Below are 24,599 nucleotides of genomic sequence, written 5' to 3' on the forward strand. Positions count from 1 at the left end.
AAGTTTAAAAAAAAATATATATATATAAATATAAATAGTAAAGTACAGATACCACAAAAAAAACTACTTAAGTAGTACTTTAAAGTACTTTTACACCTCTGGGAATGTTGGAATATTTTTTGAAGTACTGGAGTGGGTCCTTTGCATCTTACCCTCTACGATCTCCTCTGAGTCGTCCAGGAAGAAGTCACTGAGCGGAGGTCTCTTAGGCCGTTTCAGAGTGTTGAGTAGCTGCTGGATCTTAGTGGAAACACGGCTGTTTACTGGTACACCTGGACACAGAGATAGAGGCAGGACAGAGGCAGGACCGAGGTAGAGGCAGGACAGAGGCAGGACCGAGGTAGAGGCAGGACAGAGGCAGGACAGAGGTAGAGGCAGGAGGAAGGGAATTACACACATGATCATAGACAAGTGAGCATAGACACACACTCAGTCACGATCATACAGAGACACAAACAACACAAGCATGCGCATAACTGCACACACACACACACACACACACAGACTGAGTAAAGGGTCAACATGGCCTGTGCTTTGAAAGCAGCACAGGTAGATATAGTAGAACTAAACTTGGGGTCAAAAACAGAAGGGTATTTCTCTCTGTGAAGAGTAGACAAACAGACAGGACAGACGACTCCATCGCCCCTCCCCAGACCCCTCCCCCTCACAGTTGGATTCATATGACCTTTTCTGTTTCCTTTTGTAATGAAAGACATGACACGTACGACAGAAAAACAGATCACCCCAAAAAAGAACTAAATATAGAATGTTAGCAGCATTCTCAACACAACTGGAATGAGGATGAAATTCATTTAATGTTGTTTATTCAATGTACCATTATCTCTGAGAAAAAACAGATTACATTAATTTTAAAAAGTTCTGCAGTGTGTTGTACCAGCGTGATGCTGTTCTGCAGTGTGTTGTACCAGCGTGATGCTGTTCTGCAGTGTGTTGTACCAGCGTGATGCTGTTCTGCAGTGTGTTGTACCAGCGTGATGCTGTTCTGCGGTGTGTTGTACCAGCGTGATGCTGTTCTGTGTGTGTGTGTGTGTGTGTGTGTGTGTGTGTGCATACCGTCAGCGGTGGTATCCAGCATGCTGGTGCGGCTCTGTCCTCGGGGCATCCCCCTGGGCATAGCATTGGGGGGCAGGTCCACCCTTGAACGCCTCTCAGGGGTTGAGGATGTCACGTCTGGGGGGACACTGTTCTCTGGAAGAAAGAGGTGGAGAGGGGAGTTAGACACTCAGATGGTTGACTTTAGCTCTATTCTATAGGACACCTAAACCAGGGTAGTCGGTCATCCAAACCTGTGTATTTGCAGGATGTTAGACTTACAAATGGGTTTCTGTGTGGGTTAACCTATGCATGCTTGGCTGTGTTTGTCTTACCTACGCGTGTGTGCGTTTGTAGTGTGTTTGTCTTACCAATGCACGTGTGTGTGTGTGTGTGTGTGTGTGTGTGTGTCGCACCTATGCGTGTGCTCGCCAGTATGTCGGCCAGCGCGGAAGTGGGGGTCTTATTCTCTCCGTGGGACAGGGTGGAGGAGGTGGAGGAGGAGGTGGAGGAGGAACTCTGCACTGAGCGGTTGATCCAGTAGTCTGGGCTCTGGAGGCTCTGGGCCAGCACTGCACTCAGAGCTGCCTGGCGACGCAGGGAACCCTCGTCCTCAGACGCTGACGATGTGTCTGACAGGGAGACAGAACCACATTTGTGATGTGTGGTGAGATTAGTTGCGCAAAATAGCTGCCGTGGCACCCCCCAGGTGTTTAGTTTAGTTTATTCAGTCGACCATTTTAAAAAAACAAGCATAAAACTTAAAAACCATACATGCACAGGAATAAAATCATCAAGGATAACACAAAGTCTGGGACTTATTTCCCAGACAAGATGGCTGGACAAGATCCAACACAGTCTGGCAGTGAAATAATAAAACAAAAGCAGAGAAGAAGAACATCTCTCTCATCAAAAACATAGAAGAAGAACATCTCTCTCATCATTCCAGTTACATCATAGGGGTTATTCAGCTGTACATAGTCTATCGGTAAATAGCCCACCCATTTTTACCTACCTCATCCCCATACTGTTTTTATTTATTTACTTTTCTGCTCTTTTGCACAGCAATATCTCTACCTGTACATGACCATCTGATCATTTATCACTCCAGTGTTATTAATCTGCAAAATTGTAATTATTCGCCTACCTCCTCATGCCTTTTGCACACAATGTATATAGACTCCCCTTTTTTTTCTACTGTGTTACTGACTTGTTAATTGTTTACTCCATGTGTAACTCTGTGTTGTCTGTTCACACTGCTATGCTTTATCTTGGCCAGGTCGCAGTTGCAAATGAGAACTTGTTCTCAACTAGCCTACCTGGTTAAATAAAGGTGAAATAAAAAAATAATTAAAAAAAATTCATATGGGCACAGAGGGCATCAAATATATTTGAACTTTATTTTTAGAACTGCCCAGATAGGACGTTGTTTTTATAGACAGAGGCAACTCATTCCATTCTGAGGCTCCAGTATACTAGACAGTACCTTTCCCAGCATTACTCCTGAATCTGTATAAGCACACCTCAGCAACACCTGATCTGGTGCTGTGATTGTGTGCATCCCTAACACGAGGAAAATAATCACTTAGATATCTGGGCGCAGGACCATAAATACTCCTGTAAACCAAACCTAGTCTAATCTGGGACACCTTCAATACTGCCCTGATCAGCTTATTCTGGGCCATCTGGAGCTTCCCCTTCATAAGCTTTGCTAAGCCCCCAAACCAGGAAGTACTAGCATAGCCAAAATGGCATTGAATGAGGGCAGTAGCTAGCACTTTCATGGAGTTCTTATCAAGCAGCTTGGACTTTCTAGCCAAAAACTTAGTCCTGTCATTAACCTTCCCTAGCACCTTACTGGCCATGCTCACACCTCCCAAGCTTCCATCAAGGATACATCCCAAGTAGCTAACAGAGGTTTTAGTAGTCAGCACCTCACCCCCTAACTACACTCAAAAATAATTGCAGAGATAGCTTATTATCTCCAAGCCATTTGCTAATGTTATTCAACTCTGTGCTTAGTAAGCTCTCCAACATAGTTTTACATTTGTGAGACACCAGAAGTGTAGAGTCATCCGCATAAAGAAAAAAAGACAGCAAGAACAGGCATCTTTCATATCATTAATATACAATAAAAACAGCAGAGGCCCAAGCACGCTCCCCTGCGGAACGCCACAACTCATTGGTTTTGCCTGAGACAGTGAACCATTAACCTCTACTACTTGCTCCCTTCCTGATAAATATGACTTTACCCAGCCTAGAGGGCTGCTACCCCAGTGCCTCTAGTTTGGAGATTAGGAGACAGTGGTTAACTGTATCAAAGGCCTTCTGTAGGTCAAGCAGTACCATTCCACAGAGATTTCCCCCGTCAATCTCTTTCCTGATGAAGTCAGTCAAGTAAAGTAGATATGAATCAGCGGAGTAGGTTTTTCTAAAAACCCGACTGAAAATTATACATTGGGTTACATTGTTAGTAAACAGTGGATCCCCCAGGTGGGTTACATTGTTAGTGAACAGGGAATAGTGGATCCCCCAGGTGTGTTACATTGTTAGTGAACAGGGAATAGTGGATCCCCCAGGTGGGTTACATTGTTAGTGAACAGGGAACAGTGGATCCCCCAGGTGGGTTACATTGTTAGTGAACAGGGAACAGTGGATCCCCCAGGTGGGTTACATTGTTAGTGAACAGGGAATAGTGGATCCCCCAGGTGGGTTACATTGTTAGTGAACAGGGAACAGTGGATCCCCCAGGTGGGTTACATTGTTAGTAAACAGTGGATCCCCCAGGTGGGTTACATTGTTAGTGAACGGGAAACAATGGAACCTCCTGTTGTAGGGTTAAAGCTGTGATAGCCCAACCCTGGTCCTGACAGGACGTGCAGGCTTTGTCCCGACTCACACCTAAACCAACTCATCAAAAGTTGTTACTGATCATCAAGACTGAGGACGCAGGTATGTTAATGCTGGTCTGAAACTAAACCCTGAACTGTAAGCTCTTCAGGACCAGGGTTAGTTATCGACCACCACAGAGTACTACTCAAACATATACCTAGGGATTGACCACCACAGAGTACTACTCAAACATATGCCTAGGGATCGACCACCACAGAGTACTACTCAAACATATGCCTAGGGATCGACCACCACAGAGTACTACTCAAACATATGCCTAGGGATCGACCACCACAGAGTACTACTCAAACATATACCTAGTTATCGACCACCAGAGTACTACTCAAACATATACCTAGTTATCGACCCCCAGAGTACTACTCAAACATATACCTAGGGATTGACCACCACAGAGTACTACTCAAACATATGCCTAGGGATCGACCACCACAGTGTACTACTCAAACATATACCTAGTTATCGATCACCACAGAGTACTACTCAAACATATGCCTAGGGATCGACCACCACAGAGTACTACTTAAACATATGCCTAGGGTTGAACAACTCCGGTAACTTTCCCAAAACTACATGGTTTCCCCAAAACTCCTGGTTGGAGGATTCCCAGATTTCCTGCTTATTACCTTGAAATTCCAGGAATCTTCCAAACCAGGATATCTGGAACATTTTGGGAAAGTTTGTGGAATTTTGAAATCCTACATAGAACATAGTTTCAACTCTATGATAGTGACCTGGAGGAGTGCAGTCTTCTGCGGGTGACTGGACGAAGGCTGAGCGGCGCTTGGTGGGCATGGGCAGTGCCATCTTCTCCTCCTTGTGTTTGGCCAACGCTGCCTGTACTGCCTCCGTGTGGATATCTGACAGAGAGAGAGACAAAATGAGAACAGGAACAAGAGATTGGAATGAGAGGACAGACAGACCGAAAAACAAGGATGGAGGAAAGGAACAGCAGGACAGTCACTGCACCAACTATTATCCACTAGACTCCTTGGTCACAATCAGAACCAAGCACAATCTAAGCCAGGCACCAGCCTCCACACACTCCTGCTGTGATGCCATGCATGATGGTAGAGATCTGTGTGCGTGTGTGTGCCCAGCGTGCATGTGTGGGTCCAGTGTGTTCAGTGTGTCTGTGTTCAGTGTGTATGTGTGTGTGTGTTCAGTGTGTGCGTGTGTTCAGTCTGTTCAGTGTGCGTGTGTGTCCAGTGTGTGTGTGTTCAGTGTTATCAGCATCTGTGTGTCCTGTGTGTGTCAGTGTGTGTTCAGTGTGCATGTGTGTGAGTGTGTGTGTGTTCAGTGTGTGTGTGTGTGTCCAGCGCGTGTGTGTGTGTGTGTCCAGCGTGTGTGTGTGTCCAGCGTGTGTGTGTGTGTGTGTCCAGCGTGTGTGTGTGTGTGTGTGTGTGTGTGTGTGTGTGTCCAGCGTGTGTGTGTGTGTCCAGCGTGTGTGTGTGTGTCCAGCGTGTGTGTGTGTGTGTGTGTGTGTGTGTGAGTGTGTCCAGCGTGTGTGTGTGTGTGTGTGTGTCCAGCGTGTGTGAGTGTGTCCAGCGTGTGTGTAGGGCGTGTGTGTGTGTTCGGCATGTGTGTGTGTGTGTTCAGCGTGTGTGTGTGTGTTCGGCGTGTGTGTGTGTGTTCAGCGTGTGTGTTCAGCGTGTGTGTGTGTGTGTTCAGCGTGTGTGTGTGTGTGTTCAGCGTGTGTGTGTGTGTGTTCAGCGTGTGTGTGTGTGTGTTCAGCGTGTGTGTGTGTGTGTTCAGCGTGTGTGTGTGTGTTCAGCGTGTGTGCGTGTGTGTTCAGCGTGAGTGCGTGTGTGTTCAGCGTGTGTGCGTGTGTGTTCAGCGTGTGTGCGTGTGTGTTCAGCGTGTGTGCGTGTGTGTTCAGCGTGTGTGTTCAGCGTGTGTGTGTAACGTGTGCGTGTGAGTTCAGCACGTGTGTGTGTGTTCAGCGTGTGTGTGTGTAGCGTGTGAGTGTAGCGTGTGTGTGTGTTCAGCGTGTGTGAGTGTAGCGTGTGTGTTCAGCGTGTGTGTGTTCAGCGTGTGTGAGTGTCCAGCGTGTGTGTGTGTGTGTTCCAGCGTGTGTGTCCAGCGTGTGTGTGTGTGTTCAGCGTGTGTGTGTGTGTGTGTTCAGCGTGTGTGTGTGTGTGTGTGTGTTCAGCGTGTGTGTGTGTGTGTATTGAGCATGTGTGTTCAGCGCGTGTGTGTGTGTGTATTGAGCATGTGTGTTCAGCGCGTGTGTGTGTGTGTGTTCAGCGTGTGTTAGGTGTGTGTAGTCCTTATTCAGTCTCCTTGGCGTGTAAACATCCTTGTTGTTGTTGGATGTCATTTCCTCTGTACACTATGGATCGTTTCCTGCTTAATGAATGGCCAGTTTTCTGAATCAGAATATGTTTCAAGTTATGTCACGTGCACAAGTACAGTAAAATGCCTTTCTTGCTAGCTCTGAACCCAACAAGACAGTAATCAATATCCATGTAGATCTAAAAATAACATGAAGTAGAACAAAAACACAGAAATAAAACATAAGAAATAAGAAGAACAGAATAAGTAAGTAAACAGGGTCAGTTCCAGAACCAGTTTTACAATGTGCAGGGATACTGGAGTGATGGAGGTAGATACAGTGAGCTCCAAAAGGGTTGTATGAATGTACAATGTGTGTATGTCTCTGTGTACCTGATCTGTAACGGTCGTCCCTGGTCCCACCGCTGCGGTTTCTACGCCCCCCAGAGGAAGACGAGGGGCCAGGGGCCTCAGGACTGGCAGGGCTACAGTCACGGCTGGGTTCACCACTGGATGGGCCAGAGGACGCCTGCTGCTGGATGTCTGGGAGAGCCAGTACCACACCTGGACAGAGAGAGAGGATGGTCAGCACCTGGCTCTAACACACAAACACACAAGGAGATGAAAGCTCCGAGGGGCAGACAGAACAAGCAGGAGGTGACCTTTCAGGTTCAAAGCATTCAAATGCCAGCTCTGACGACCAGAGCACACCGCCAACGTTCCACACCGCCAACGTTCCACACCGCCAACGTTCCACACCGCCAACGTTCCACACCGCCAACGTTCCACACCGCCAACGTTCCACACCGCCAACGTTCCACACCGCCAACGTTCCACACCGCCAACGTTCCACACCGCCAACGCCCACACCGCCAACGTTCCACACCGCCAACGTTCCACACCGCCAACGTTCCATACGGAAGCAACATCAGATCGTGCCACACCTTGAGGAACTTGTCATTTTCCAGGTAGTTAAGCAACCGTTTGATATGTAATGCACTAGAGCAGGGTTCCCCAGTAGACAGGAGTTTATTTGGCCACACCACAAAGACTCAGGGCTTTCCATGGACATCCTCCAGTGGTAGCCTGTTGGCTGACTCAGGGCTTTCCATGGACATCCTCCAGTGGTACTGTTGGCTGACTCAGGGCTTTCCATGGACATCCTCCAGTGGTACTGTTGGCTGACTCAGGGCTTTCCATGGACATCCTCCAGTGGTAGTCTGTTGGCTGACTCAGGGCTTTCCATGGACATCCTCCAGTGGTAGCCTGTTGGCTGACTCAGGGCTTTCCATGGACATCCTCCAGTGGTACTGTTCTGACTCAGGGCTTTCCATGGACATCCTCCAGTGGTAGCCTGTTGGCTGACTCAGGGCTTTCCATGGACATCCTCATCAGTGGTAGTCTGTTGGCTGACTTTCAGGGCTTTCCATTTCCATGGACATCCTCCAGTGGTAGTCAGTGGTAGTGGTAGTCTGTTGGCTGACTCAGGGCTTTCCATGGACATCCTCCAGTGGTAGTCTGTTGGCTGACTCAGGGCTTTCCATGGACATCCTCCAGTGGTAGTCTGTTGGCTGACTCAGGGCTTTCCATGGGCACTGACTGGAACTGACCAGATTAGAGCAAGAGGGGTAACAATGGTATGCTACACCCTAGCTAGTGACTAACTACCATACCTATAAATTCGAAGTTTGAAGTGAATGGTGTTCAAGGAACACTAGGCTAGTTACATTTAATACATGTTTGAGTTTGTCATTGTAAACAATAATTTGTTCTTAACGGACTAGCCTAGTAAAATAACGGTTAAAATATAAAAAGTTTGAGTAATGATGAAGCTGTTACTTCATCCACCACCAGAGTGCAGCAGAGAGCCATGAAGGCTCCCAGCGCCACTGGAACAGACAGAGGGAGGTCGAAAAGATTTAGGAAAACAATCACGTCCACTGTCACTTTAATGGATGGGGGGGGATCAGTACAGTTAGGCCTACACACTATTTGTGGAACAGTTTTGGTTTCTGTGTGCATTCTTCCCCCATAAAAATGACTTTTAAGTCTTTATTGAAGACTCATCTCTTCAGTGGGTCATATGATTGAGTGTAGTCTGGCCCAGGAGTGTGAAGGTGAATGGAAAGGCACTGGAGCAACGAACTCCCCTTGCTGTCTCTGCCTGGCAGGTTCCCCTCTCTCCACTGGGATTCTCTGCCTCTAACCTATCACAGGGGCTGAGTCACTGGCTTACTGGTGCTCTTCCATGCCGTCCCTAGGAGGGGTATGTCACTTGAGTGGGTTGAGTCACTGACGTGATCTTCCTGTCTGGGTTGGTGCCCCCCCTTGGGTTGTGCCGTGGCGGAGATCTTTGTGGGATATACTCTGCCTTGTCTCAGGATGGTAAGTTGGTGGTTGAAGATATCCCTCCAGTGGTGTGGGGGCTGTGCTTTGGCAAAGTGGGTGGGGTTATATCCTGCCTGTTTGGCAATGTCTGGGGGCATCGTCGGATGGGGCCACAGTGTCTCCTGACCCCTCCTGTCTCAGCCTCCAGTATTTATGCTGCAGTAATTTATGTGTTGGGGGGCTAGGGTCAGTCTATTATATCTGGAGTATTTCTCCTGTCTTATCCGGTGTCCTGTGTGAATTTAAGTATGCTCTCTAATTCTCTCTCTCTCTGAGGACCTGAGCCCTAGGACCATGCCTCAGGACTACCAGGCCCGATGACTCCTTGCTGTCCCCAGTCCACATGGCCGTGCTGCTGCTCCAGTTTCAACTGTTCTGCCTACCGGCTATGGAAACCTGGCCTGTTCACCGGACATGCTACCTGTCCCAGACCTGCTGTTTTCAACTCTCTAGAGACAGCAGGTGCGGTAGAGATACTCTGAATGATCGGCTATGAAAAGCCAACTGACATTTACTCCTGAGGTGCTGACCTGTTGCACCCTCGACAACCACTGTGATTATTATTATTTGACCCTGCTGGTCATCTATGAACATTTGAACATCTTGGCCATGTTCTGTTATAATCTCCACCCGGCACAGCCAGAAGAGGACTGGCCACCCCTCAAAGCCTGGTTCCTCTCCAGGTTTCTTCCTAGGTTCTGGCCTTTCTAGGGAGTTTTTCCTAGCCACTGTGCTTCTACACCTGCATTGCTTGCTGTTTGGGGTTTTAGGCTGGGTTTCTGTACAGCACTTTGAGATATCAGCTGACATAAGAACAGCTTTATAAATAAATTGGATTTGACTTGTTGGTGCAAAACTGACATAGTTGATGAGCTTGGTCATTGCCGTCAGTTCAATTGAAAAGGCATGTGTTGGAGTCTGGGGTTAGGCTGAAAACTCTATGCTTCTATGTCACCTGCCCCAGTAAGGAGACACATGGATTATACATGTCAAGAGGAGTCAGAGGAGAAGGAATAGGAGAAGGAAGAGGGATCATGAGAAGTAGAGAGAAGAGAAGGAAGAGGAGAGAGAAGAAGGAGAGAAGGAAGAGGAGAAGTAGAGAGAAGGAAGAGGAGAAGTAGAGAGAAGGAAGAGGAGAAGTAGAGAGAAGGAAGAGGAGAAGTAGAGAGAAGAGGAGAAGAGGAGAGAAGAGAAGAGGAGAAGTAGAGAGAAGAGAAGAGGAGAAGTAGAGAGAAGAGAAGAGGAGAAGTAGAGAGAAGGAAGAGGAGAAGTAGAGAAGGAAGAGGGAACATAGAGAGAAGAAGGAAGAGGAGAAGAGAGAGAGAGTAGAGAGAAGGAAGAGGAGAAGTAGAGAGAAGGAGAGAGGAGAGAGAGAAGGAGAGAAGGAGAAGTAGAGAGAAGAAGGGAGAAGTAGAGAGAAGGAAGAGGAGAAGTAGAGAAGAAGAGGAGAGGAGAAGTAGAGAGAAGGAAGAGGAGAAGTAGAGAGAAGAAGAGGAGAAGTAGAGAGAAGGAGAGGAGAAGTAGAGAAGGAAGAGGAGAAGTAGAAGAAGAAGGGAGAGAAGGAAGAGGAGAAGTAGAGAGAAGAAGAGGAGAAGGAAGAAGAAGAAGAAGTAAGAGAAGGAGAGGAGAAGTAGAAGAAGGAAGAGAGAAGTCGAGAGAAGAGAAGGAGAAAGAGGAGAGAGAAGTCGAGAGAAGGAGAAGAGAAGAAGAAGTCGAGAGAAGAGAAGAGGAGAAGTCGAGAGAAGAAGGAAAAGGAGAAGTCGAGAGAAGAAGGAAAAGGAGAAGTCGAGAGAAGAAGGAAAAGGAGAAGTCGAGAGAAGAAGGAAAAGGAGAAGTCGAGAGAAGAAGGAAAAGGAGAAGTCGAGAGAAGAAGGAAAAGGAGAAGTCGAGAGAAGAAGGAAAAGGAGAAGTCGAGAGAAGAAGGAAGGAAAAGGAAAAGGAGAGTCGAGAGAAGAAGGAAAAGGAGAGAAGTCGGAGAAGTCGAGAAGAAAAAGGAAAAGGAGAAGAAGTCGAGAGAAGAAGAGGAGAAAGAAAGGAAGAGGAGAGAAGTCGAGAGAAGGAAGGAATAAGACGAAAGTATAAGAGATGGATAAACTACAAACTGGTGAGAGGAAGAGGAATATGAAAGGAGAAGGAAGAGGAGAGAAGTGAAAGATGAGAAGGAAGGAATAAGACGGAAAGTATAAGAGATGGATAAACTACAAACTGGTGATCTGAGGAGAAGAGGAATATGAAAGGAGAAGGAAGAGGAAGAAGTGAAAGATGAGAAGGAAGGAATGAGACGGAAAGTATAAGAGATGGATAAACTACAAACTGGTGATCTGAGGGAAGAAGGAAGAGGAGAGAAGTGAAAGATGAGAAGGAAGGAATAAGACGGAAAGTATAAGAGATGGATAAACTACAAACTGGTGATCTGAGGGAGGAAGAGGAATATGAAAGGAGAAGGAAGAGGAGAGAAGTGAAAGATGAGAAGGAAGGAATGAGACGGAAAGTATAAGAGATGGATAAACTACAAACTGGTGATCTGAGGGAGGAAGAGGAATATGAAAGGAGAAAGAAGAGGAGGAAGAAATGTGTCTTACTGGTGATCTGAGGGAGGAAGGGGCCCAGCAGCTTGGCTCGTTTCTTCTCATAGCCCTTCTGTGTGATGTCACCTAGCAGAGAAGAAGAGAAGACGATACACACACATTAGTCAGTCACCACATTAACACTACCAACAATCAACAAGACACACAGTCACTACATTAACACTACCAACAATCAACAAGACACACACAGTCACCAGTCACCACATTAACACTACTATCAATCAACAAGACACAGTCACCACATTAACACCACTATTAATCAACAAGACAGTCACCACATTAACACTACTATTAATCAACAAGACACAGTCACCACATTAACACCACTATTAATCAACAAGACAGTCACCACATTAACACTACTATTAATCAACAAGACAGTCACCACACTAACACTACAATCAATCAACAAGACAGTCACCACATTAACACCACCATCAATCAACAAGACATAGTCACCAGTCAGTCACCACATTAACACTACTATCAATCAACAAGACACACAGTCACCACATTAACACTACTATCAATCAAGACATAGGACCTGGAGACGACAGAACACCAACTCTAAAGTCTGTCTAGTCATCACACTAACATCGCACTCCCCCTGTATTGTTCCTGCTTCACTGACAGGGATAGACATGAAATGAGAAGGGAGACAGAGGACATCGTGTATAGAAGTGTGGGGACCGGGAATCCTCCCCACTTAGGGACCGCGAATCCTCCCCACTTAGGGACTGCGAATCCTCCCCACTTAGGGACTGCGAATCCTCCCCACTTAGGGACTGCGAATCCTCCCCACTTAGGGACTGCGAATCCTCCCCACTTAGGGACTGCGAATCCTCCCCACTTAGGGACTGCGAATCCTCCCCACTTAGGGACTGGGAATCCTCCCCACTTAGGGACTGCGAATCCTCCCCACTTAGGCGACTGCGAATCCTCCCCACTTAGGGACTGCGAATCCTCCCCACTTAGGGACTGCGAATCCTCCCCACTTAGGGACTGCGAATCCACCCCACGTAGGCGGGGGACTGCACCCCACGTAGGGACTGTGAATCCACCCCACGTAGGCGGGGGACTGCACCCCACGTAGGGACTGTGAATCCACCCCACGTAGGCGGGGGACTGCACCCCACGTAGGGACTGTGAATCCAACCCACGTAGGCGGGGGACTGCACCCCACGTAGGCGGCGGACTGCACCCCACGTAGGGACTGCGAATCCACCCCACGTAGGCGGGGACTGCACCCCACGTAGGCGGGGGACTGCACCCCACGTAGGCGGGGGACTGCACCCCACGTAGGGACTGCACCCCACGTAGGGACTGCACCCCACGTAGGGACTGCACCCCACGTAGGGACTGCACCCCACGTAGGGACTGTGAATCCACCCCACGTAGGCAGGGGACTGCACCCCACGTAGGGACTGTGAATCCACCCCATGTAGGCGGGGACTGCACCCCACGTAGGGACTGTGAATCCACCCCACGTAGGGACTGTGAATCCACCCCACGTAGGCAGGGGACTGCACCCCGCGTAGGCAGGGGACTGCACCCCGCGTAGGCAGGGGACTGCACCCCGCGTAGGCAGGGGACTGCACCCCGCGTAGGCAGGGGACTGCACCCCGCGTAGGCAGGGGACTGCACCCCGCGTAGGCAGGGGACTGCATAGGTACCTAGAGCAGTGACTTTAACCACTGAACCAAAAACTCAGGCATCATAATACACTTCTGAAACCTTCCAGGGGAGGTGCGGTCAGCTTTGGGGGTTTGGCCCCGAACAACACTCCCACTACTGCAGAGTAAATCCACACATTCCCTAAACTCTCCCAAAAACTACACACACATATCCCCTTGTGTGACTAGCGACAGCATCACTGGGAGCGATAGGAGTGGGGTAAGTTGAAAGGCTTTCACACATTGCACCAAACACCCTCCCCCCACATGAGAAAAAGTGGCCCCTCAAAGCCAACAAGTGCCTGCCCCCCGGTGTCAGGCAGCTCAGAATAGAGGAAGATAAACATGTGATGAGAGAGACGTGTTGGTCAGGGAAGTGAGAGAGAACATAACACAGTGTTTCAAATAACAATGGAAAGAGAGATAGAGATGGAGAGGGACAGGATAGAGGGGAGGAGGAGAGGAAGGAGGAGGACAGGAAGAGGGGGAAGGAGGAGAGGGATAGAATAGAGGGGGAGGGAGGAGAGTGAGGGGAGAGGAGGAGAGGGTCAGGATAGAGGAGGAGAGGGTCAGGATAGAGGAGGAGAGGGTCAGGATAGAGGAGGAGAGGGAGGCGAGAGGAGGAGAGTGAGGGGAGGGGGAGGAGAGTGAGGGGGAGAGGAGGAGAGTGAGGGAGAGAGGAGGAGAGTGAGGGGAGAGGAGGAGAGTGAGGGAGAGGAGGGAGGAGAGTGAGGGGAGAGGAGGAGGGGAGGGGAGAGGAGGAGAGTGAGGGGAGAGGAGGAGAGTGAGGGGAGAGGAGGAGAGTGAGGGGGGGGAGGAGAGTGAGGGGAGAGGAGGAGAGTGAGGGGGAGGAGGAGAGTGAGGGGGAGGAGGAGTGAGGGGGAGGAGAGGAGGGGGGAGGGAGAGTGAGGGGGAGGAGGAGGAGGAGGAGGGGGAGAAGGAGAGGGACAGGATAGAGGGGGAGGGAGGATAGAGGAGGAAGGAGGAGAGGGAGGGGGAGGAGGAGAGGGACAGGATAGAGGGGGAAGGAGGAGAGGGTTGGGGGAGGAAGAGAGGGACAGGATAGAGGGGAGGGGGGGAGAGTCAAACAGTCTACTCCAACCAAATGGAGAGGCCTTAGAAGCTGCCTCCAGCTGTACAAAGGTAATTAAAATACAGTACTCGGTGTATGTAAAGAATGATAAAACACGAAAAGAGCACAAAATGAAGCTTCTTATGGAAAATCAAGAGACACTTTTTGCTGACTATTATAAAAATGGGAACATCAGCAACCTCATCTTCCACACAGACCATCCCTGGCTGGGCACAGTGCTATATTAGCACACTACCGAGGGGTGGAAACTCAGGATACTAGACAATGAGGACTCTGAGTCAGCTAATATAAATCTCTGTAAGTCAGGAACAGTATTGGTACAGGGCAACCCCAAACAGTTTCTGCGGGACTTTCACCTAATCAAAGAATTAGCTCAGCAGGAGAAGCTCTCCCTTGAGAAATATACCCCAACCCGAGCAGGTCAGACCAGACCTCTTCATTATAACCCCACAGACAAGCAACCCCAAGCGGAAAGTCAACCTCCCCGTACAGAGTACTAACCCCTCATTGAAATTAAGAATACATTTACCCAGCTGATGTTAAGGCAGGTGGAGCTGGAACAGCAGGTGATTACACCCCAGTCAGCCCAGACAAGTCCAGCACAACAACACCCCCCCATAACTCGACCTGGAGAGCTGGAGGTGGAGAGAGACATAACTGCACTCCAGACTGTGGTGAGTCAACTTCAACAGGAAAAAAAATAGCAGGAGCAGGAGAAGAAATGAGCACTAGAGGAGAGGATCCGACTGCTGGAGGAGAGGGTGAGGGGGATGGCGTGTGACAGAGAACAACCCACTAGAGAGGTGGGCACCCCCACAGAGAAGCCGGCAGAACAGCCCACCTCAGCTTCCAACAAAAGTCTCGACACCACAGCAGAATAGTCCAACCCAGACCCTGACCACGCAAACATCACAGCAGAACAGACAAATGAAGAACCCCAAGCCCAGGGGATCTCACCCCCTCTGAGCTCCCTAGATCCCTAGACAATCCCTAGACCTTCTGTCTGAGGACCTACTAGGGTCACCCAGCCACATGATAATACACCCAGCGCACCCTAGACCTTCTGTCTGAGGACCAACTAGGGTCACCTAGCCACATAATAATACACACAGGCACAAACCACCTGAGAACACAGCAGGAAAGGGTGGCCGTAGCACTCAAGGGAGTGATTGAAAAAGCTTTTCCTAAGCGGTTATATCATCCCTGCTACCATGAAAAGACTGCTACCATACAGCGGGTAAACGCAAAACCAAAAATGTTTACCTGGCCCACCACTCCACCCTGGACTTGAACAGCCTGTATAACCAGGTCCACCCTGGACTAGAACAGCCTTTATAACCAGGTCCACCCTGGACTAGAACAGCCTTTATAACCAGGTCCACCCTGGACTAGAACAGCCTGTATAACCAGGTCCACCCTGGACTAGAACAGCCTGTATAACCAGGTCCACCCTGGACTAGAACAGCCTGTATAACCAGGTCCACCCTGGACTAGAACAGCCTGTATAACCAGGTCCACCCTGGACTAGAACAGCCTGTATAACCAGGTCCACCCTGGACTAGAACAGCCTTTATAACCAGGTCCACCCTGGACTAGAACAGCCTTTATAACCAGGTCCACCCTGGACTAGAACAGCCTTTATAACCAGGTCCACCCTGGACTAGAACAGCCTTTATGGCCAGGTCCACCCTGGACTAGAACAGCCTTTATAACCAGGTCCACCCTGGACTAGAACAGCCTTTATAACCAGGTCCACCCTGGACTAGAACAGCCTTTATGGCCAGGTCCACCCTGGACTAGAACAGCCTTTATAACCAGGTCCACCCTGGACTAGAACAGCCTGTATAACCAGGTCCACCCTGGACTAGAACAGCCTTTATAACCAGGTCCACCCTGGACTAGAACAGCCTTTATGGCCAGGTCCACCCTGGACTAGAACAGCCTTTATGGCCAGGTCCACCCTGGACTAGAACAGCCTTTATGGCCAGGTCCACCCTGGACTAGAACAGCCTTTATGGCCAGGTCCACCCTGGACTAGAACAGCCTTTATGGCCAGGTCCACCCTGGACTAGAACAGCCTTTATAACCAGGTCCACCCTGGACTAGAACAGCCTTTATAACCAGGTCCACCCTGGACTAGAACAGCCTTTATAACCAGGTCCACCCTGGACTAGAACACCCTGTATAACCAGGTCCACCCTGGACTAGAACAGCCTGGTCCACCCTGGAACCAGGTCCACCCTGGACTAGAACAGCCTGTATAACCAGGTCCACCCTGGACTAGAACAGCCTGTATAACCAGGTCCACCCTGGACTAGAACAGCCTGTATAACCAGGTCCACCCTGGACTAGAACAGCCTGTATAACCAGGTCCACCCTGGACTAGAACAGCCTTTATAACCAGGTCCACCCTGGACTAGAACAGCCTGTATAACCAGGTCCACCCTGGACTAGAACAGCCTGTATAACCAGGTCCACCCTGGACTAGAACAGCCTTTATGGCCAGGTCCACCCTGGACTAGAACAGCCTGTATAACCAGGTCCACCCTGGACTAGAACAGCCTGTATAACCAGGTCCACCCTGGACTAGAACAGCCTGTATAACCAGGTCCACCCTGGACTAGAACAGCCTTTATAACCAGGTCCACCCTGGACTAGAACAGCCTTTATGGCCAGGTCCACCCTGGACTAGAACAGCCTGTATAACCAGGTCCACCTAGGGCTGGGCCATATGGCCAAAATCTCATATCCCAATAAAGGTCATTTAATATCCCGATAACGATACATATCACAATATAGCACATTTTCTGTCAATTCAATGAATAAATAGTTTATATAAAATGACCACATGTAATAAGTAATAGGCCTTTACATTTTGAATTATACTCAATAAAAAAGGTACCTAGTCATATTTTATTGTTTATTTTATTTAGAACCTGTGAAAATTTTCAATTAAGCAACAAGTAACAAAATCTAAAATGGTAAATAGAAAACACTTCAACTATAGTTGCAAACCAAATAAATATAGGCCTAAAATATATATATTTTGGGGGGCTTGCCTGTTTCGCATGTTATTTTGGCATTAATACGTGTACATATCAATTTGCATGTGGTACCTTGGGTTGAGTGTTAGCACCAACTCACGAAACCCCCCCGTTTCTCGACCGTGTAAATTGGGGCCATGTCTTTGCAGATGTAAGTTGTAACAGCAGCTGTTATCTCCTTCCATCTTTGTGGTTCTGTGCCATATGGTGTGCCAGGAGCAAAAGCCTTCTGCAACGTCTGAGTCAGGGGTTTGTTTTGAGCACTCAACTCTACTTTTTTGGGTCTCATCCGTAGACTCTCTCCGTACAGTTTCACATGTTCCTTGCGTAGGTGGTAAAAGAGGTTAGTGGTGTTTGAGCCTGTTGTCAGGACCGGCCTGTGACATTTTGCAGAGGACGGTTTTCTGGTCCGTGTCAGACTTTTCATACCCAAACCACGTCCATGCGACCGAAGTTGCCCCTCTTATAGGTATGAGCTCCGCGTCTCCATGCTCTGTGTCAAATTCACTCTCCTCCATGTTTGTTTGTGTTGCAAATTTCCTTCCACACATCACACAAAGCATTGTCCAATTGAAAAAAAAAATTGCCGTAAAGAGTGTGATTTGCAGCAACAAAATAAATGAACGAGCATAATATGAAACGATAGACGTTTTTCTATCTTCACGCAATATATAAATCGTCATATCGCCCAGCACTAGGTCCACCCATGCAAGGCAGCACTGCCCACCTTCGCCCGGACTCTAAAGGACATTTCTCTCAAACGCAGCCCCAACACTTCACACAGGAGCAACAGATCCATAGACACCCATAGCCTCATCTCGGGAGTTGATAGGCTTGAAGTCATAAACAGCGCAATGCTTGACGCACAAAGAAGAGCTGCTTGCAAAACGCACGAAAGTGCTGTTTGAATGAATGTTTACGCGCCTGCTTCTGCCTAGCACCGCTCAGTCAGATACTTAGATACTTGTATGCTTGTATGCTCAGTCAGATTATATGCAACGCAGGACACGCTAGATAATATCTAGTAATATCATCAACCATGTGTACTTAACTAGTGATTATGATTGATTGTTTTTTAAAAGATAAGTTTAATGCTAGCTAGCAACTTACCTTGGCTTACTGCATTCGTGTAACAGGCAGTCTCCTTGTGGAGTGCAACGAGAGAGAGGCAGGTTGTTATTGCATTGGACTAGTTAACTGTAAGATTGCAAGTTTGGATCCCCCGAGCTGACACCGAGCTGACAAGGTGAAAATCTGTCGTTCTGCCCCTTAACGAGGCAGTTAACCCATAGTTTCTAGGCCGTCATTGAAAATAAGAATGTGTTCTTAACTGACTTGCCTAGTTAAATAAAAGGTATAAAAAATAAAATAAAAATCGGCGTCCAAAATACCGATTTCCGATTGTTATGAAAACTTGAAATCGGCCCTTCCGATTAAATTGGTCGACTCCTAGTTGTGAGGTCTGCTCACCAACCAAGAATTCTCAAAAATGGGACAAACACCAAATTGAGATTGCATGCAGAATTCTGCAAAAATATCCTGTGTCAACACCAAGTAATGCATGCAGAGAAGAATTAGGCTGATACCCACAAATGATCAAATTCCAGAAAAGAGCCGTTAAATTCTTCTACCACCTAAAAGGAAGCGATTCCCATACCTTCCATAACAAAACCATCACCTACAGAGAAATAAACCTTGAGAAGAGTCCCCTAAGCAAGCTGGTCCTGGGGCTCTGTTGACAAATACAAACAGACCCCACAGAGCCCCAGGACAGCAACACAATTAGACCCAACCAAATCATGAGAAAACAAAAAGATTACTTGACATATTGGTAAGAATTAACAAAAAAAACAGAGCAAACTAGAATGCTACTTGGCCCTAAACAGAGAGTACACAGTGGCAGAACACTGACCACTGTGACTGACCAAAACTTAAAGAAAGCTTTGACTATGTACAGACTCAGTGAGCATAGCCTTGCTATTGAGAAAGGCCACCGTAGGCAGACATGGCTCTCAAGAGAAGACAGGCTATGTGCTCACTGCCCACAAAATGAGGTGGAAACTGAGCTGCACTTCCTAAAATCTGGCCAAATATATGACCAGAGAGACACATATTTCCCTCAGATTACACAGATCCAAAGAATTCAAAAACAACCCAATTTTGATAAACTCCCATATCTACTGGGTGAAATACCAGTGTGACATCACAGCAGAAAGATTTGTGACCTGTTGCCACAAGAAAAGGGCAACCAGTGAAGACACCATTGTAAATACAACCCATTTTTATGCTTATTTATTTTCCCTTTTGAACATTGTTACAACACTGAATATATACATAATATGACATTTGTAATGTCTTTATTCTTTTGGAACTTCTGAGAGTGTAATTTTTACTGTTCAATTTATTGTTTATTTCACTTTTGTATCTACTTCACTTGCCTTGGCAATGTTAACATGTTTCCCATGCCTATGAAGCTCCTTGAATTGAATTGAGAGAGAGAGGGAGGGAGAGGCATAGGGGGAGAGGAGGAAGAGAGGAGGAAGAGAGAGAGGGAGGGGGGAGAGAGAGAGAGAGGGGGAGAGGGGAAAGAGAGTGAGAGAGTGTGATAGTTCAAAATCCAGAAAAAAGCTGTTAAATTCTACAACCACCTAAAAAGGAAGTGATGCCTACAAATTCCATCACAAAGCCCTCGACTACAGAGAGAGGAACCTAGAGAAAAGTCCCCTCAGCCAGCACAGAGCCCCAGGACAGCAACACAATTAGATCAACGAAATTGAGAAAAGACAAAAAACTAATTGGACACACTAGAAATAATTAGGGCTGGGCGATATGGCCCAAACATCATATCACTGTCTTTGTTCTTCTGTTGACATATGACAGTATAATGGTAGTTTATGATTGTTGAATAATACACGTTTTATGAGTATGGGCAACACATACATTCTAAGGGATTTCAAAATGGGTTTCTCCCGTCCGGTAGTTTTATGCTGTTCAATTCAACCAAAAATAGTTTCCTGCATTTCCAGCACTCATTTGAGATCATTTCCACACTGCCACGTAGGGCTGCACGATATGGACAAGAAAACAAGGCCTTACTTCTTACCAAAATGTTAGACTTATGATTTAGATCAAAACACTTGGGTGAACTGTTGGAATCATGGAACGAGAATGTTTATTCTAATTCTATAGTTAGAATATAAATAATAGTGGGCACTTTGAATACAGTGTTGTTTGACATGACAACAAATGAAAATGCCAGGGAGGAGTTATTGTGACAGGGTAGGAACCAAAGTGATGGTCAGCATTTCCTAGGGCACCCTATAATCTGTTTCTTCATGTAGCCAACATATACATGCTTCGCCTATTCCGCTTTGATTTAGAATATACTGTTGAACAAACATGCTGATTTAGGCCTACACCAGCACTGGTATCAGGATGTATTAATTAGCTACGTTTGCCTTGACTCAGTACATTGATTAGCTAGCTAGCCAGCTAACCAGTGATTAGCAGCTAACACAATTTAGCTAAAACTTGCAATGAAAAGACAAACTAATTGTGTTTCTTAAATCAGCAAACAACCTAATATAACATTGTTGCATGTGCTGCATTCACCATGCAGACAGAAAGCAAGTGTCTGGTGGTTGAGGAACAACAAACGCGCTCCTTGAGTGACAGGGGGTGGGGCTAGGTCTGTGTGGAAAGCAGCCTGGTGAGAGAGCAGAAAGAGATGACTCAAGTAGTGTTGTAAACTATGAAAATGGACATTACCCATGGCATAGCACCTTCTACAAACCATACATTCAAATACCGTTATAGAAGGTAAAGTAGAAATCCAAAACAGTCTGTGCATCAATACCGGTATATCGTCAAATATGATACACCACCCAGCCCTGGAAAGAATCAACCAAAAACTGAGCAAATTGGAAGAATGTCTGGCCCTAAACAAAGAGTACAGTCACAGAATACCTGACCACTGTGACTGACCCAAACTTAAGGAAAGCTTTGACTATGTACAGACTCCGTGAGCATAGCCTTGCTATTGAGAGAGGCTGCCATAGCCGGTCTTCTCTTGAGAGCCAGGTCAGCCTATGTGCTCACAGCCCACAAAATGAGGTGGAAACAAAGGTATGGCCACATTAGAGACACATATTTCCCTTAGATTACACAGATCCACAAAATAATTAGAAAACAAATCAAACATTGATAAACTCTCATATCTGTTAGATGAAATACCAGTGTGCAGTCACAGGAGCCAGATGTGTGACCTGTTGCCATGAGAAAAGGGAAACCAGTGTAGCACAAACAACAATATTTCTTATTTTTTCCCCCCTACTATTCGTACTACAACTATTTGCACATTACTAAAACAGTGTACATAGCTCATAATAGAACACTTGAAATGCCTATATTGTTGTTGTTTTTTACCTTTTTGAGTGCAATGTTTACTGTTATGAACATTGGTTTTGCTGATGCTGTTTTTTGTTTCTTCTCACTTTTGTTTAGTGTTTATTTCACTTGCTTTGGCAACATAAACGTATGTTTCCCATGCCAATAAAGCCCCTTTGAATTGAATACAGTGAGAGAGTAGAGCGAGAGAGAGAGAGAGAGAGAGAGTGAGTGTAGAGAGAGAGAGAGAGAGAAAAGAGAGAGAAAAAGAGAGAGAGAAGAAAAGAGAGAGAGAGAGAAAAGAGAGAGAGAGAGAGAGAGAGAGAGAGAGAGAGAGAGAGAGAGAGAAAAGAGAGAGAGAGAGAGAGAGCGAGAGGAAACCCAAAGTTCAACAACGGGTGTTGTGTGTTTTGTCTTGAAAGCACTAACAGCTCTTTCCCTCGCCCTGTTTGACATTCCTTAGTGGAACAACTACTATTATCACAGAACTACTGCAATGGGTTATTTTAGGTGAGATGTGAACTTTTAAAATATATAAAAAAAGAGAGGAAGGGCAGGAAGTAGAATGAAATACATTAGTGACTGTGTGAGGTGGAAACTGAGCTGCACTTCCTAACCTCCTGCCAAATGTAGGACCATATTAGAGACACATATTTCCCTCAGATCACACAAAGAATTTGAAAACAAATCGTATTTTGATAAACTCCCATATCTATCGGGTGAAATACCAGTGTGCCATCACAGAAGCAATATTTGTGACCTGTTGCCACAAGAAAAAGGTCAACCAGCGAAGAACAAACACCATTGTAAATACAACCCATATTTATGTTAATTTTACCTTTTGTACTTTCACAATTTGCACATATGACATTTGAAATGTCTTTATTCTTTGTGTAATGTTTACTGTTGCATTTTTATTGTTTATTTTACTTTTGTTTATTAGTTAGAAGCTGTTTAGAAGCCTTTTGGACCCAGAGCAGCCCTTGCCCAGAGCAGCCTCTTGGGAAGAGCAGCCTCTTGGACCCAGAGCAGCCTCTTGGACCCAGAGCAGCCTCTTGCCTGAGCAGCCTCTTGGACCCAGAGCAGCCTCTTGGACCCAGAGCAGCCTCTTGGCCTGGAGCAGCCTCTTGGACCCAGAGCAGCCTCTTGGACCCAGAGCAGCCTCTTGGACCCAGAGCAGCCTCTGCCCAGAGCAGCCTCTTGGCCTGAGCAGCCTGGGACCCAGAGCAGCCTCTTGGACCCAGAGCAGCCTCTTGGCCTGGCAGCCTGGACCCAGAGCAGCCTCTTGGACCCAGAGCAGCCTGGAGCTGGGAAGAGCAGCCTCTGGACCCAGAGCAGCCTCTTGCCTGAGCAGCCTGGGACCCAGAGCAGCCTCTTGGACCCAGAGCAGCCTCTGGACCCAGCTACTGTAAGACAGTGGGATCCAGGCTGTATCATATCCCCAGGCCTGAGCTGGGAAGACAACACCGCCTGCATCACACCCCAGACACCCAGGCCTGGAGCTGGGAAGACAGCACCGCCTGCATCACACCCCAGACACCCAGGCCTGGAGCTGGAAAGACAGCACCGCCTGCATCACACCCAGGCCTGGAGCTGGAAAGACAGCACCGCCTGCATCACACCCCAGGCCTGGAGCTGGGAAGACAGCACCGCCTGCATCACACCCCAGGCCTGGAGCTGGGAAGACAGCACCGCCTGCATCACACCCCAGGCCTGGAGCTGGGAAGACAGCACCGCCTGCATCACACCCCAGGCCTGGAGCTGGGAAGACAGCACCGCCTGCATCACACCCCAGACACCCAGGCCTGGAGCTGGAAAGACAGCACCGCCTGCATCACACCCAGGCCTGGAGCTGGAAAGACAGCACCGCCTGCATCACACCCAGGCCTGGAGCTGGAAAGACAGCACCGCCTGCATCACACCCAGGCCTGGAGCTGGGAAGACAGCACCGCCTGCATCACACCCAGGCCTGGAGCTGGGAAGACAGCACCGCCTGCATCACACCCAGGCCTGGAGCTGGGAAGACAGAGCAGGAAATGACCCGGGCAACATGGGCAAGTCTACATCACCAACTGTTTGTGAATAACACTTGCTGCAATTTGTATGTATCAGAAGGCAGGATATGAGCGTCTCGCCTGCCACAAGCAGCTTCCAGTGTATTGAGACTACAGGAAAGCATTCCAAATGGAACTTCATTCACAGCCTCATATAGTGCACTACTTTCACCAGGGCCCATAACGCTCAGGTCAAAAGTAGTGCACTATATAAGGAATAGGGTGCTATTTAAACACAAACTAGAGGAATGTGTTGATGGGAGAACAGTCTCCTAACTGACTGGAGCCAACTGGCTCAATGGGCAAACTACCTAAACATGAGTAAATTACACAATTAAAACACCATCATATCATACCCCTCGTAACATAATCTTAGTTATCAAACCCCTCGTAACATAAGATTATCATACCCCTCGTAACATAAGATTATCATACCCCTCGTAACATAAGATTATCATGCCCCTCGTAACATAAGATTATCATGCCCCTCGTAACATAAGATTATCATGCCCCTCGATTAACCTAAGATTATCATGCCCCTCATAACTAAGATTATCATGCCCCTCATAACTAAGATTATCATGCCCCTCATAACTAAGATTATCATGCCCCTCATAACTAAGATTATCATGCCCCTCATAACTAAGATTATCATGCCCCTCATAACTAAGATTATCATGCCCCTCATAACTAAGATTATCATGCCCCTCATAACTAAGATTATCATGCCCCTCATAATTAAGATTATCATACTCCTCATAACATAACCATCAGAGGTAGTAATCTCACTGGTGGAGAGAGGGGCATTCTTCTTACCAAACCATGTGACCTTTGTTTTGAAGGTGTTCAGAACAAGGTTAGAGGTTTTCTGATCCACACCACTACTTTTTCTTTTTAAAAGGTCTGTGACCAACAGATGCATATCTGTATTCCCAGTCATGTGAAATCTATTGATTAGGGCCTAATTCATTTGTTTCAATTGACTGATTTCCTCATATGAACTGTAACTCAGTTGCATGTTGCATTTATATTTTTGTTCGGTATAAATGTAACACAATACATATTTAGTAACAGTGCATCTTTTTTCGTTTTAGAGCATGAATGCATCTAACAATGCATCCTCTGTGTTGTTCTTG

The 24,599-nt window shown here is 47.3% G+C and overlaps 1 protein-coding gene across 2 annotated transcripts in view; it reads right to left on the reverse strand.

Moving 5' to 3' along the window:
• LOC112215240 (disco-interacting protein 2 homolog B-A) overlaps positions 1–24,599 on the reverse strand; it is a 91,997-nt gene that overhangs the window by 39,489 nt on the left and 27,909 nt on the right. For both annotated transcript variants that reach the window (XM_042299693.1, XM_042299692.1), the window contains exons 2-7: positions 11,208–11,279; positions 6,631–6,801; positions 4,698–4,823; positions 1,470–1,685; positions 1,075–1,209; positions 153–272 (exon numbers count right to left, since the gene is read on the reverse strand). In XM_042299693.1, coding sequence (XP_042155627.1) covers positions 153–272; positions 1,075–1,209; positions 1,470–1,685; positions 4,698–4,823; positions 6,631–6,801; positions 11,208–11,279 — 840 coding nt within the window. The remainder of the gene's footprint in view (positions 1–152; positions 273–1,074; positions 1,210–1,469; positions 1,686–4,697; positions 4,824–6,630; positions 6,802–11,207; positions 11,280–24,599) is intronic.

Source organism: Oncorhynchus tshawytscha, linkage group LG16, assembly GCF_018296145.1.
Source record: "Oncorhynchus tshawytscha isolate Ot180627B linkage group LG16, Otsh_v2.0, whole genome shotgun sequence".
In the NCBI taxonomy this organism is placed as follows: domain Eukaryota; kingdom Metazoa; phylum Chordata; class Actinopteri; order Salmoniformes; family Salmonidae; genus Oncorhynchus; species Oncorhynchus tshawytscha.